General features: G+C 46.4%; 1 protein-coding gene across 1 annotated transcript in view; it reads left to right on the top strand.

Annotated features, from left to right (window-relative positions):
* ARCN1 (archain 1 coat protein complex I subunit delta) overlaps positions 1 to 4,144 on the top strand; it is a 36,165-nt gene extending 32,021 nt beyond the window's left edge. Inside the window, exon 10 of the mRNA XM_006152280.2 lies at positions 2,294 to 4,144. Within this exon, the coding sequence (XP_006152342.1) occupies positions 2,294 to 2,383 (90 nt within the window). The 3' untranslated portion in view covers positions 2,384 to 4,144. The remainder of the gene's footprint in view (positions 1 to 2,293) is intronic.
* Positions 4,145 to 14,470: the final 10,326 nt, after the last annotated feature.

The following is a 14,470-nucleotide window of genomic DNA, read 5'->3' on the forward strand; positions in this document are numbered from 1 at the left end:
CGTGGTTGACTACATGGGAGTCCAGCGACATAGCCATTACGCTAACTGCTGGTTCCCCCATATATACTTCTTAACCACATATATTTTTAAATCTATTTGCCAAAACAACTGACATATGACTTGGTATTGTTTGGCTATCACTTGGCTTGTACCTAAGGAATGAAAGAAAATTTCTTAGTTGGAAGGCAGAATAACTATTAGAAGATGTGATTCCAGAACCAGCAGATGGCGTAATGGTTATGTGACTGGACTCCCACATAGTTGACCAAGGTTCAAGTCCCAGACCCAGTGGCTTAAAACTCATGCTGGGCACATGTGCATGTGTGCCCAAAATCCCAAGGGAAGAATGGAGGAGAAAGGATTGTGTCGTGCCCATCCCCCCAGGGGGATGATTTCTCGCTTTCTGTCTAGCGAGCACATAATACCCTATAGCAAAAATCTCTTAAAAAAGAAAGAAAAAAAAAGAAATTACTTATTTATTATTATCATTATTTTTTAAATTTGCTGCAGGGCACATGCGTTCACCAGAGAGAGAAGGAAAACAAGAAAGTACACCACCAGGTCTGGGACTCAGACTGTGCTTGGCCATGTAGGAATCCAGTGCCCTATCTACCATACCACCTGCTGGCCCCTATCTTTTTTTAATTTTTTTAATTTAAAAATTTTTTAATTAAAAAAAAAGAAAGATAAATTTTTTAGTTAATTTTATTTTTCTTCTTTTTTTAATTTGCTATAGGCACATTCACTCATCAGAGAGACAGAGAGGGAAAGTGAGAAAATAGACCTCTGGGTCCAGGGTTCTAACCACAGCCACCATAGCACCTCCTGGCCCCAGATCATTATTGTTAACTCACTGTTTACCTAGTTTTTGAAATTGCTTTACTCAGACCCAGTTCATATTGTACATACTAGATTATTATTATTTAGAAAAAAAATTTTAAAACCTGGGAAGGACATAGCCACATCTAGAAAATAAGTATGATAAAGCAAGCGTACTGGTATTTGAACAAAAGAAAATCTGAGAGCAGATCATTAGAATAATTTTGAAGTGTTAAAACATTGCATTCTTGGGGGACCAGCAGTTGGCATAATGGTTATATCGTTGGACTCCCATGTAGCCAACCACAGTTCGAGTACCAGACCCAGTAGCTTAAACTCACACCAGGCGCATGTGTGCCCCAAGATCCCAAAAGGAGAATGGCAGAGAAGGGATTGCGGCATGGCCATCCTCCCAGGGAGGTGATTTCTCGCTTTTCCTCTCATTGTGTCTCTCTGGTGACTGCATGCACCCTATGACAAAAACCTTAAAAAAAAAAAAAAAGGGGAGGGGGAGGGGCTATAGCGCTGGACTCCCACTTAGTTGACTGCAGTTAAAATCCTGGACCCGACAGCTTAAAACACACAGGGCACTTGTTGTACTTGCTTAAAATCCAGAGAGGAGAATGGAGCAGAAGGGATTGTGATGTAGCCATCTTCCCAGGGGCTAATTTCTCACTTTCTGTCTCTGTGTTTCTCTGGTGAGTGCGCCCTATAGCAAAAATCTCTCTTTTAAAAAAAGTTGCATTTGGAGGCCGACAGGTGGCACGATGGTTAAGGCACTGGTCTAACTGCAGTTTGAGTCCCAGACCTGGTGGCTTGCTTTCTCACTTTCTCTGTGTCTCTCGCTGGTCAAATTAAAAAAATAATGATGGGGCCAACAGATGGCATAGCAGTTACATCACTGGACTCCCACTTGGCTGTCTACAGTTCAAGTCTTGGACCCAGTGGCTTGAAACTCATGCTAGGCACTTGTGCGTGCATGCCCAAGATCCAAGGAGGAGAATGAAGGAGAAAGGATTGTGGCATGGCCATCCCCCCTGGGGGGTGATTTCTCATTTTCCCTCTCACTGCCTCAGTTTCCTCTCTCTGGTGAACACACATGTCCTAAGGCAAAAACATGTTTTAATTTTTTAAATAAATAAATAATGATAATGAATAAAATTATTCTTTAGAAAAAGAAACATTACACTATGATTCAACATGTTAATTGATCATCACTCTTTCTGGAGTGTGTACTTCTGCTAATACTTCTATATGTTGTACCCTAACAGTGGTCTCTATCTGGAAAGCAGGTTAACCATGCTAGTGGGAGGGGTGATAACCGTGAGCTGCAGTTAGGAATCGGACTTTCCTTTTAGCATTTCTGAGTTACTTCTGATACTGCTTGTAGGGACTTGGATGTATTCTGTAGTGAGGATTCAGTCTGCATGTTGGGGATGACTCCTGCTTTACCTTACTCTGTTTATTTTCCTAGGTTACCAAAGTGACCCAGGTAGATGGAAACAGCCCCGTCAGGTTTTCCACAGAGACCACTTTCCTAGTGGATAAGTATGAAATCCTGTAATACCAAGAAGAGGGAATGGAAAAGGAAAAAAATTCAAATTAAAAAAGAAGAAGCCCACAGTGGCTGAAGAGTTGTTTTCCTTCCAAATTTACAAGCCATTGGAGACCCTTTTTTTCTGATACAGTGCACGATTCTCTGCGCGCAAGGACCCTCAACTCACCCCTGGTGTTTCAGTGTCACAGAGACATTTTTGACAAAGAAATGACACAAACATAAGGGAAAGGCTGCTGATTTCTTTGGCAGATTTTACTGGCCTGCAGGAAAAAGCTCTCCGTAGAATGCCCCATTCTACACTTCTGTCTTTGCCTAAGTTGCTCCTTTAATCTCTAAATATAGTTATATTTCATACTTACTTTGTTTCTAAAAAGTTTCTCTTTAGAAGATTTTAATCTTTTATACTCCTTTTCTTTACCCAGTTTTTCCTTTCTGGACATTCTATCAAGTACTGGGATCAGCTCTAGATAGGAATATTTGGCACCCCTGGAACAAGTGCATCTAACCTGTTCTTGACTGCTAGACTATGCAGGTGTAAAGGGCATGGCGTCTAGACATTAAAAGATGAAGATGTCTCCTGTCTTTTCCCATAGGCATTCATGCCTCCGCTCCTTTGCCAAGTTGATTTCCTTTCAAGGCCTGTCCTTCCAGTTTAGTACGGAGTGGTACAGAGAACCCCACTTGTGTCACTATTAAAGATAGCCAAGGAGGACCTACCAGGTGGAATTGCCCCTTTTCGCAATGTCTGGGAGAATCACACCTGTTGCCAGTGCCACCTGGGCATCCAGCCCCCCATGGCAGGTGCTGAGGCTGAAACGTAGGAGTTCACAGCCTTAGTAGTCCTTATGTCGCCTGGGTCGCCTCTCCTGGCTCCTCTCTGTCATTGGTCCTCTCCTTCCTAACAGAAATGAGGCAACGATTTCGAAAACTGCAGGTTCAGTGCAGCTTTGTGCCAGTCCCGTTAACCCCGAACTAGCAAGGCTGCTTCATTTCCACCACTAGATTTTAAGAGGTAGCGGATTACATCTTATATAGAGTTTACTCATACACTGTGAGGAGGTTAGCCTGACCCTGTCTCTGAAATCCTTCCCCCTCCTTCCCCTGAGTCTTTAAATGCCATTGCGTTGTGCTTGTTCCTCAGTTCCTTCTCAGCCATTACTTTTCCAGTGGAGACTGCACCGTCGCCAGCCCAGCCTTGGCTTTTAACCCAGTATTACACTTGGTAGTGTGGGCAAGGAGTTGCTGCCAGGCTGTGGGCACTGGCAGTGGGAAGGGGCAGGTGACCATAGGTGGCCCCCTGCACTTCTCACTGGCGGGGAGTACCCCACCCCCACATGTGCCCTGCAGCCAATGTGCTGTGCTTGAAGCAAGCAGTCACACACAGCGGACATGGGTGGACTTGATCGCCAAAGAAATTTCTGGCCTTTCCCTTTTCTTTTCCCTAACTACATCAGGGAAGACTCCTTATCTCTAGCTTGGTTTCTATGTGAGGGTTTTCTGAAGAAGGGGACTGGGACAAGATGTCTGTTGTGTAGTTAGGTAGGCAAGAATCTTATTAATCCAGTTTTGTTTGAGAGTTGCTTGTCTATATGATTTTTTTAAAGTCAAGTTTAATTTCACAACTTTTTTTTTTCCTGAGATTACGTCTGGGGTAATATTTAAAATGAGAGACATTTTGTAACCCTGTAAAATACATAGGGAATATAACATTCCAGTGTATACAAAGAAGGCAAATTCTTTAATCAAATAAAGAGTATTATAAAATGAGATGTTTACTGGGCTCTTGACTCACACTTCAGTGTCTGCTGACTGATTGAGGATGCTGAAATAGGATCTAAGATTAAAAATTAATGATATGTTTTTTTTAAGAGAAAACAATCTCTGAGAGTATTCATTGCCTTTTTCCTGTACTCGAGGTATTGTGCCCGCTTGTGTATTTTCTACCTTCACACATGTAGATATAGACATACCTGGAAACACAGACTGCGTACCGCCTAGCATTTGAATGTGGTGCTACCCATGGCTTTTTGGGGGATTGGAGTCTTAATTTTGTGGGAGGTCGGAGCTGGTAGGTGGCATGGTTGAGGCACTAAACTCCCACATGGCCGATAACAGTTCAACTCCCAGACGTGGTGACTTGCTTTCTCATTTTCCTTTCTCTCTCCATGTCTCTTGCTGGTCAAATTAAATAAATGAATGAATAAAAATTAATAAATATCTCTTTAAAAAAATTAAATTGTGTGGGAGATGGTTGAGTCAGAAAGAAGCTTCAACTTGGAGACTTCTCTTCCTGTTTAGACAAACAGTGGTGAGCAGTAAGTGATCCCAGGATGAGTGATGAATGCCTTGGGAATTGGTATTCCCTCAGAAAAAGACTCCTTACTTTCTTGTGCTGCTTTTTTATTTAACTTGGAAAAACTACTGAATGTCAACAAATTGTTTGGAAAGCAAATTCTCCCTAATAAGTGTCTGGAATGAAGAAGTTTTAATGGTGAAAGCCAAGATTTTTTTTTTTTTTAAAGAATTATTTACAGTGGGACTAGCAGTTGGTGTAATGGCTATGTCGCTGGACTCCCATGGAGTCGACTGTGGTTCGAGTCTTGGACCTGGTGGTTTAAACTCACGACGGGCACATGTGCGTGCGTGTCCAAGATCCTGGGAGAATGGAGGAGAAGGGCCATCCCCCCGGGGAGTGATTTCTCGCTTTCTGTCTCTCTGTCTCTCTGGCAAGTGCACACACCCTATAACAAAAACCTCTCAAAAAAAAAAAGAATTATTTACAGGTGCCAGCAGGTGTAGTGCTTAAGGGAGCTGAACTCCTACATGGCCGACTGCAGTTTGATTCCTGAATCTGGCAGCTAGCTTTCTCACTTGACACATCTCCCTCTCCCTCTCCCTCTCCCTCTCCCTCTCTTTCCATCTCTGGTCAAATTAAATAAGTAAATAAAGCTAAATAAATAATTCTTTTAAAAAAATTATTTACAAACCAGCAAATGGCATAACGGTTACTTTGCTAGTCTCCTATGTAGTAGACTGGGGTTCAGGTTCAGACCTGATAAGTTAAAACTCAACGCCAGGCACGTGTGTATGTGCCCAAGATCTCAAGAGGAGGATGGAAAAGAAGGGATTGTGGCATGGCCATCCCCACAGGTGATTTCTCACTTTTTGTCTCTCTGTCTTTCTCTCTTTCTGGCAAGCACAGTACCCTATAGGAAAAAATCTCTAAAGAATTATTTACTTAATGTTATTTATTAGTATTATTTTTTTTATTTGATTGCAGGGGGAAGTGCAAAAGCAGCAAGTCACCCGGTCCAGGACTAGATCTGTGGTATGCCATGTGGGAGTCCAGCACCTTAACCACCAGGCCATCTGTCAGCCCCAAGTTTTTGTGTTTTTTTAATTTGTTGCCAGTGAGTATGTGCACTCACCGGAGAGTTAAGAGAGAACTCCCCAGTGGGGTGCGGTCCTGTGGCAAATCTCTTTCCTCCCTTTCTGTAGCCCATCATGAATCTGGGCACACACACCCATATGCCTGGTGTATTTTTCAAGCCACCAGGCTACAATTCAAACCATGGTAGCCCATAAGGGATTATGCTTATTTTCTTGGGGGGGGGGGGGCCTTTTTTGTGCTTAGTGCCTAACCACCATGTACGGGCTAACCCTTGGATTTTTTTTTTCCCCTTAAGGAAATCACATTAATTCTGGTTAACGTTCAAGTACAACTTGTCACAGGAGATAGGGAGACCGTAATCTTGTCCTATGAAACAGGACACCAGAACTATGCCTCACCCCTGACTGGCGCCTGATCCTCTGTGGCACCCAGTGGACTCCTTGGCCTTTTGTGAGAGATGGGCAAAATGATCAGATCTGACTGAATATAGGAGGCAGATTGATGGTTTCTGTTCGGGGTTAGTAAATGCCACATTGGGGCTAGCAGGTGGTGTGCTGGTTGAGGTGCTGGATTCCTACATGGCTGCCTGCAGTTCAAGTCCCAGACCCAGGTGTGTGAAAATCATGCTAGGTGTCCCAATTCCTGAGAATAGAATGGAGGAGAAAGGATTGTGGTGTGACCCTCCCTTGGGAGATGACCTCTCACTTCCCTCTCTGTCTCTGGCAAGTACATAAGCTCTGTGTCAAAAACCGGAAAAAAAAAATTCCACGTAGAGAAGATGGGGAATACACCTCTGGACAAGCATTCCTTTTTATAAAGGTCTGCCCTGGCCAACCAGTAGTGTTGTTAAGGCAGCTAGGTCCCACGTGGTTAACTGCATAGTTCAAGTCCTGCACCCAGTGGCTTGAAAAACATGCCAGGCTTGGAACCAGCAGTTAGCGTAATGGCTATGTCGCTGGACTCCCACGTAGCTGACCACAGTTCAAGTCCCGGACCCGGTGGCTTAAACTCAGGCCGGGCGTGTGTGTGTGTGCGTGCCCAAGATCCTGAGAGGAGAATGGAGGAGAAGGGATTGCGGCATGGCCATCCCTCCTGGGGAGTGATTTCTTGCTTTCTGTCTCTCTGTCTCTCTCTGGCTGACTGGCGAGCAAAAACCTCTCCAAAAAAACAAACCATGCCAGGCTCAATGCATGCCCAAAATCCCCAGAGAGTGGAGCAGACAGGATTGCAATGTGGCCATACCCCCCGCGGGGTGCTTTCTCAGTTTTCCTCTCTGTCTCCCTGTCTTTCTTTAGCAAGTAAGTGCACATACCCTATGACAAACTAAAAACAAAGCAAAAACTGCCATTTGTTTACTCACATAGCTTCAAACCCAAGTCTATCAAACCATGTATTTCTGACAGGAAACTTTGTCCTCCAATTAAAGTTGTTCACACAAGGTTTGAAAACCTAGGTGGGATCTGAGAGATTTCCGGGGTGGATTTGGAAAAGCCTTTTTTTTTTTTTTTTTTTTTTTTTTTTTACAATTTATTTTTTTGGGAGTGGCAAGTGGCATGGTGTTTAGGGGCGCTGGACTCCCACATGGCTGACCACAGTTCGAGTCCTGGACCTGGCGGCTTGCTTTCTCACTTTCTTTCCCTCTCTCTCTAACTCTGTTTCTCTCTAATTAAAATAAATAAGTAAATAAATAAAGGTAAATAAAATAATTCTTAAAAAAAAAAAAGAATTATTTAGGACTGGCAGGTGGCGTAGTGGTTAAGGGCACTGGACTCCCATATGGACGACTGCAGTTGAAGTCCCAGACCTGGTGGCTTGTTTTCTTATTTTTCCTCTCTCTCTCTCTGTCCCTCTCTGGCCAAATTAAAAAAAAAAAATTTTTTTTTTGAGAGGTTTTTGCTGTAGGGCTTGAGCACTTGCCAGACAGACAGAGACAGATAGAAAGCAAGAACTCACCCACCCAGGGGGGATGGCCACGCCACAATCCTTTCTCCTCCATTCTCCTGTCGGGATCTTGGGCATGCACGCACACGCACCCAGCATGAGTTTAAGCCACCGGGTCTGGGACTCGAACTGCCGACGACTATGTCAGAGTCCAGTGACATAGCCATTATGCCAACTGCTGGTCCCAAATTAAAATATTTTTTTTAAAGAAGAATTAGTTAACATGGGAACCAGCAGTTAGCGTAATGGCTATGTCACTGGACTCCCACCTAGTCGACCACAGTTCGCGTCCCGGACCCGGTGGCTTAGAACTCACACTGGGCGCGTGTGTGTGCGTGCCCAAGATCCCTAGAGGAGAATGGAGGAGAAGGGATTGCGGCATGACCATGCCCCCTGGGGGGTGATTTCTCACTTTCTGTCTCTAAGTCTCTCTCTGTCTGTCTGGCGAGCGCACGCGCCCTATAGCGAAAACCTCTCAAAAAAAAAAAAAAAAAGAATGAGTTAACTTTATTTATTTGTTATTGTTATTATTATTTTAATTTGATCAGAGAGATTCAACAAGTGAAAGTGAGAAAGCAAGCTTCCAGGTCCAGGACTTGAACTGCAGTAGGCCATGTAGGAGTCCAGCACCTTAACCATTATGCCACCTGCCAGCCCCCTAGAATAGCTTTTATTAAAAGTTTCTGTCCAGGCAGACCCAAGGTGGGAAATAATGTGGTTAAGTGATGCTGGATCCTCATGCAAGATGGCAGATGTTGTTCCCTGGTCAACTCATACAAGCTGAGTGCATGCACCCAGGCTCCTGACTGGCTGGGAAGACGGGGGTGGGAGGTGGGAGAGGGAGCGATTGCCATGTGGGACCTCCTGGAGGGTGCTTGTCTGTCCCTCCCCCCTACTTCTGTCTCACTCATGAAAGAAAGTTCACATGTGGGAGTGTTTATTGGAAGGAGATAAGAGAAAAATAGATGGGACCAGCAGTTAGGGTAATGGCTATGTCCCTGGACTCCCATGTAGTCGACCAGGATTCGAGTCCCAGACCCAGTGGCTTAAACTCACGCCGGATGCGTGTGTGTGCATGTCCAAGATCCTGAGACGAGAATGGAGGAGAAGGGATTGCGGTATGGCCATCCTCCCTGGGGGATGATTTCTTGCTTTCTGTTTCTCTGTCTCTTTCTGTCTCTCCAGCAAGTGCACACACCCTATAGCAAAAAATAAATAAAAGAAAAAGAGAAAACCATGAAAAAAAATCCATCTCCAAGAGGGTAATGGGGTAATGGTTATGTTGCTGGACTCCCACATAGTCAACTGTGGTTCAAGTCCCAGGCCCAGCCACTTAAACCTCCTGCTGGGTGCATGTGTGTGCATGCCCAAAATCCCAAGAGGAGAATAGAGAAGGGATTGCAGCATGGCTGTTCCCCCAGGGGGTGATTTCTCACTTTCCATCTCTGTCTCTCCAGCAAACACATATCCTATAGCAAGTCTCTTAAAAAAAAAAAAAAAAAAGGAAAGTGAATGAAAAGCCAGTGGTATGTTGGTTAAGACGACTGGATTGCACATGGCTGACAGTGTAGTTCAAATCCCAGACCCAAGGCCTTGAGAATCACGCTGGGCATGTGTGCATGGTTGCCCAAAATCCTGAGAGGAGAATGGACGAGAAGGGATTGTGGAGTGGACTTCCAAGCTGGGAGGTGATTTCTGTCTCTCTCTCTCTCTGGTCAAATTGAAATAAATAAATACAGTTAAATAAAATAATTCTTGGGGACCAGTAGGTGGCATGGTGGTTAAGGCACTGGAAACTCCCACATGGCCGACCGTGGTTTGAGTCCCAGACCTGGTGGCTTGCTTTCTCACTTTCTCTCACTCTCTCTCTGGTCAAATTAAAATAAATGAATGAATAAATAAAAATTAAATAAATATTTTTTTAAAAATAAATAAACAAATAAAATAATTCTCTGAAAAGATAAGAAGAAATTGGGAACCAGCAGATGGTGTAATAGTTATGTTGTTGGGCTCCCACGTAGTCAGTCAACTGTGGTTCGAGTCCCGAACCTGGTGACTTAAAAATCACGCTGGGGGCATGTCCATGCGTGCCCAAGATCCTAAAAGGTGACTGGAAGAAAAGGGATTGCAGTGTGGCTATCCCTCCAGTGGGCAATTTCTTGCTTTCTGTCTCTATCTCTGTCTCTCTGGAGAGTGCACACACCCTATAGCAAAAATCTTTAAAAAAAAAAAATTAAAAGAAAAATTGTAAAGTCTAACTAGAAGCAAGGACTACCTGCTTGTACAAGTTTGTTTCCAAGCTAGGCCAGTGTTAACTACAAATAGTGATACTCGACATGTGTGTCCATGAGTGGGGAGAAGGCCTGTTCTGTAGGTATAAGAGGAATCTCTAAAATAAGCAAAAACTCAGAATTCCCTCCCACCCCCGTATTTTGAGAGGTTTTTGCTATAGGGCGTGTGTGCTCGCCAGAAATACAGAGAGACAGAAAGCGAGAAATCACCCCCTGGGGGGATGGCCATGCCGCCATAATCCCTTCTCCTCCATTCTCCTCTCAGGATCTTAGGCAAGCAAGCACACATGCCCAGAGTGAGTTTAGGCCACCGGGTCCAGGACTCAAACCCGTGGTCGACTACATGGGAGTTTAGCAACATATCCATTATGCTAACTGCTGGTACCAAGATAGATATTTTTGACACTGTCCTGCCACATTGCAATCCTCTTGCCCCAGTCTCCTAGGCATCTGGGACTTTAGGCATGTGCCACCACACCCGGCCTGCTTAGGTCAGGCTGGGACTCTCGGGCATCCATGTGGCCTTGGCCACCATGCACTGGTACTTCCTGTCGGCACCACTCTGGGCCCTGACTGCCCTTTACGCTTCACACCTGCTTTACTGCAGCTTCCTCTCCCCAGTCCCTTTTCCTACCCCCTTTGGGAAATGTATTTGCAGTTCTACAGCCTTTGAACGCCACCTTGAAGACCCACAGATAGGTGGGTTGTGTGCAATGCTGTTACTTAACTAGCAGACGTCCTCTGCAATGGCTGTCTACATCTTCCCCTGAGAGTGAGTGATGGACTTGGAGGTAGGCTTCTAGGAAAATTAGACTACCATTTTTCTTTTTCTTTTTAAAGAATGATTTATTTAAGGACCAGCAGATGTAATGTAATGGTTATGTCACTGGACTCCCATGTAAGTGACCACTGTTCGAGTCCCAGACACAGCAACTTAAAATTCATGCCAGGCACATGTGAGTGCATGCCCAAGATCCTAAGAGGAGACTGGAGGGGAAGGGATTGCAGTGTGGCCATCCTCCCCAGGGAATGATTTCTCCCTTTATGTCTCTCTGTCTCTCTCGCAAGCATACATGCCCTATAACAAAAATCTCTTTCTCTAAAAAAAGATGGGACCAGCAGTTGGCATAATGGTTATGTCACTGGACTCCAATGTAGTCAACCACAGTTCGAGTCCCGGACCCAGTGGCTTAAACTCGTGCTGGGCGTGAGTGCATGCATGCCCAAGACCCCAAGAGGAGAATGGAGGAGAAGGGATTGCAGTATGGCCATCCCTGCTGGGGGGTGATTTCTCACTTTTTGTCTCTCTGTCTCTCTCTGTCTTTTGTGTGGGTCCCCACGCCCTTTAGTGAAAATCTCTCAAAAAAAAAAAAAAGAAGAAGAAAGAATTATTTAATTGTATTTATTATTAATGTGTATATATGTGTGTGTGTGTGTATACTTAGAGATTTTTGCTATAGGTCATGTATGCTCACTGGAAAGACAGAGAGACAGATAGAAAATGAGAAATCATCCCCCAGGAGGCATGGCCACATGCAATCCCTGCTCCTCCATTCTCTTCAGTATCTTTGGCATGCACACACATGTTCCTGGCATGAGTTTCAAGTCGCTGGGTCCAGGACTCAAACCACAGTCACCCATGTGGGAATCTAGTGATGTAACCATTATGCCATCTTCTGGTCTCTATTATTATTTTTTAATGTGCTATAGGGCACGTGCACTCACCAGAGAGAGAGAATGCAAGCTGCCAGGTCTGGGACTTGAACTACAGTCAGCCATGTGGGAATCCAGCACCTCAACCACCACACCACCTGCTGACCCTTAGACTATCTTTTCAAACTAGTTCTACCTCTCACAAACACAAGCAGCCAGGGTACCAGCAGTTTTCAAAGCTCTTCCCATCCCTGCTAAACAGGAACAATGGTAGGGCTGGGGCTAGGTGGTGATTTAGGGCTTAGTCCAATTCCGGAAAGCTTACCAGGTGCACTCCGTGTGATAGGCTGATCACCATACCAACCAAGATAGGGGCTGTTTGAAAGACGGGCATTGCAAACTCAAGGCTATGGGAGAGATGAAAATAGGTCTCATTTTCCATTCTTGTGTTCTTTTCAGCTCACAGGCAGGTCCTGAGCTCCAGAGGTAACTCCGACCAATCTTCTGTTGGCGCTGGGTGGAAGTGTGGCTTGTGTGATTTCTAAGACAAACTAAGAGCTTCTGCCTCTTTGCAGCTGCTGAAGCAAGGCTTGCACTTTTCCCCAAGCTGGATGCAGTGAGGAGTTTGTTACTTGGCGTCACTGCTGCCACCACACCTACACCAGCGATGCCTGACCAGGGATAGCTTTCTGGGAGAGGGTGCGTGTCCTCAGGGACTGTTGGCTGTAAGAGCAATAGTCACCTCTTTCTGGGGCTGAGGGAATACAATTTGAGGGTGGGGGAGAGCAGGAAGCATGCCAAGACAAGGCCAGAGGAGTGGAGAAATGCACTCGGAAGCTCAGAGCCGATGGCAGAAGGCCTTAAAAATATCCACTCTTCCTTCCACACCCAGCCTCAGCCTCTCCCCCTGCCTCCCCATCGGAAAGTCTGAAGCATGGCTGGAAAGCCATTTTCTGCTTTCTCCCCCCCTCTTCCTCCCCCTCTCCTGAGCTCCCAGCTGCTCGACCTCTTGCGTAACTGTGAGCAAGCACTGAATTTTTTGATGGGCTCCAGATGTGGACTGGGGTGGCGGGAGAGCGTGGGGGCGGTAGGTCTTTGGTCCCTTGAGTGCTCTTAACTATGGGAACACAAGTCCGACCCAACAGGAGTCAGGACACATTGCACAGAGTCTTCAGCATGAGGTCAGCTGGACCCAGGGCTGGGAGACGACCAGAGGAGCTATTTTAATTTGACCAGAGAGGGACAGAGTGAGAGAGAGAAAGTGATAGAAAGAGTGAGAGAGAAAGTGAGAAAGGAAGCCACCAGGTCTGGGACTCAATATGTGGTCAGACATGAGGGAGCCCAGCACCCTAACCACCACACCACCTACCGGCCCCCCAAAATACTTTTATAAAAAAGTTTTTGCCATAAGGCTCGTGCACTTGCTGAAGCAAGAGGGAGAAGGAAAATGAGAAATCATCCCCCATGGGAGATGGCCACACTGCGATCCCTTCTCCTCCATTCACCTCTCAAGATTTTGGGCACATAGGCACATGCCCAGTATGATTTTCAAGCCACCAGGTTCAAGTCTCCAGGTCCAGGACTCAAACCATGGCTGACCATTTGGGAATTCAGCTCCTTAACCACCACGCCACCTGCTGGCCTGAGACAAAATACTTTTAATGATTCTCAAGCAGTATGAAGAAAGGAAGACTAAGAGGCTTGCCCACAAATCCCAGGGCTCCCCCGGCACCACTCAGCTCCTGCAGGTAGCAGTGGTGCATGCCTGCTCCCCTCCCCCTTCTGTCCCTCCAGCCAGCCGTGGGGGGCCCCCTGCTCATGCTGGCTCTGTCAATAAGTGACCAGGGATTCCTGCAGCTCAGCCTCCTGCTGGTGCTGGGTAGGGAGGGCACAGACTGAAGCCACTGAGTCAGAACAGACTTGTCATCCCAAAGAGGACTTAGTTTTTGCTCCCCCTCCCATCTGCAATTTAGACCAGACTTGGGGACTGTCTTCTCCTGTCGCTGGGATCCCTCAAGGGCAGGTTGAACAAGTCCTGTCTGAGTTGAGCTCTCCACAGCCTCCCCAGCCAGTCTCCTGGGATAAGAGTTGGCTTTGCAAGGTAAGGATCCTCTGTCAGCCTCGGATTTCAGATTTCAGGGTGGAGGGCTGAGATGGAGGGGGGACTGCAACCATGCTGTGTCCAGGGTGCTCTTAGGTGGTTTGTGCCCCCCTCTTCCCTGTTAGGCCCCCACCCCCACAGAGACCCGACCTTCTGTAGCACTGCGTGCTCCACTCTCTGTAGCTCTAGTGTGCCTCCCAGCCCGGGTCTGTAGTCCTGGATCCCTGGTGGGAGTGGGGCTACAGGTGGGCGAGATGGTAATTCCCGGCGCTCCCTGCGCTTTCCTTGCATGGCGCTCTAACAGGTCTCCTGACGCCTGTCCTTGGGGAGTCTGTGAGGCCGAAGTGCAGGGTTACCAACCCCTTCCTGGCTCCTCCTGGTGGGCTGGAATTCGGTGAAGACCTCCGAAGCCCTGGAGATGTTGAGAGCACGTAGACAGGGCTGTGTCTAAGGGTCACTGGGAGCAAGCGGAGGTCTGGGACATCTAAGGTAAACACACACTCATATGCGCACGCACTCACAGACACACAAACAAGGTAGAGGGAGGAAGAAACTGCCAGAACCGCCCTCTCTAAAGGCCTAGAGGTGGAGGGTGGTCCAGAAGAGTCCGAGGGGAGGGCAGAGGAGGGGGGGTGAAGGAGGGGTGTGGCGGGGGAGAGCCCAGCTGTAGGGATGAACAAAGCCGGTGCTGTGCAGGCAGGGGGAGGTGCTGCTGT

Source organism: Tupaia chinensis, unplaced genomic scaffold (genome assembly GCF_000334495.1).
Source record: "Tupaia chinensis unplaced genomic scaffold, TupChi_1.0 Scaffold000348_1, whole genome shotgun sequence".
Taxonomy (NCBI): Eukaryota; Metazoa; Chordata; class Mammalia; order Scandentia; family Tupaiidae; genus Tupaia; species Tupaia belangeri.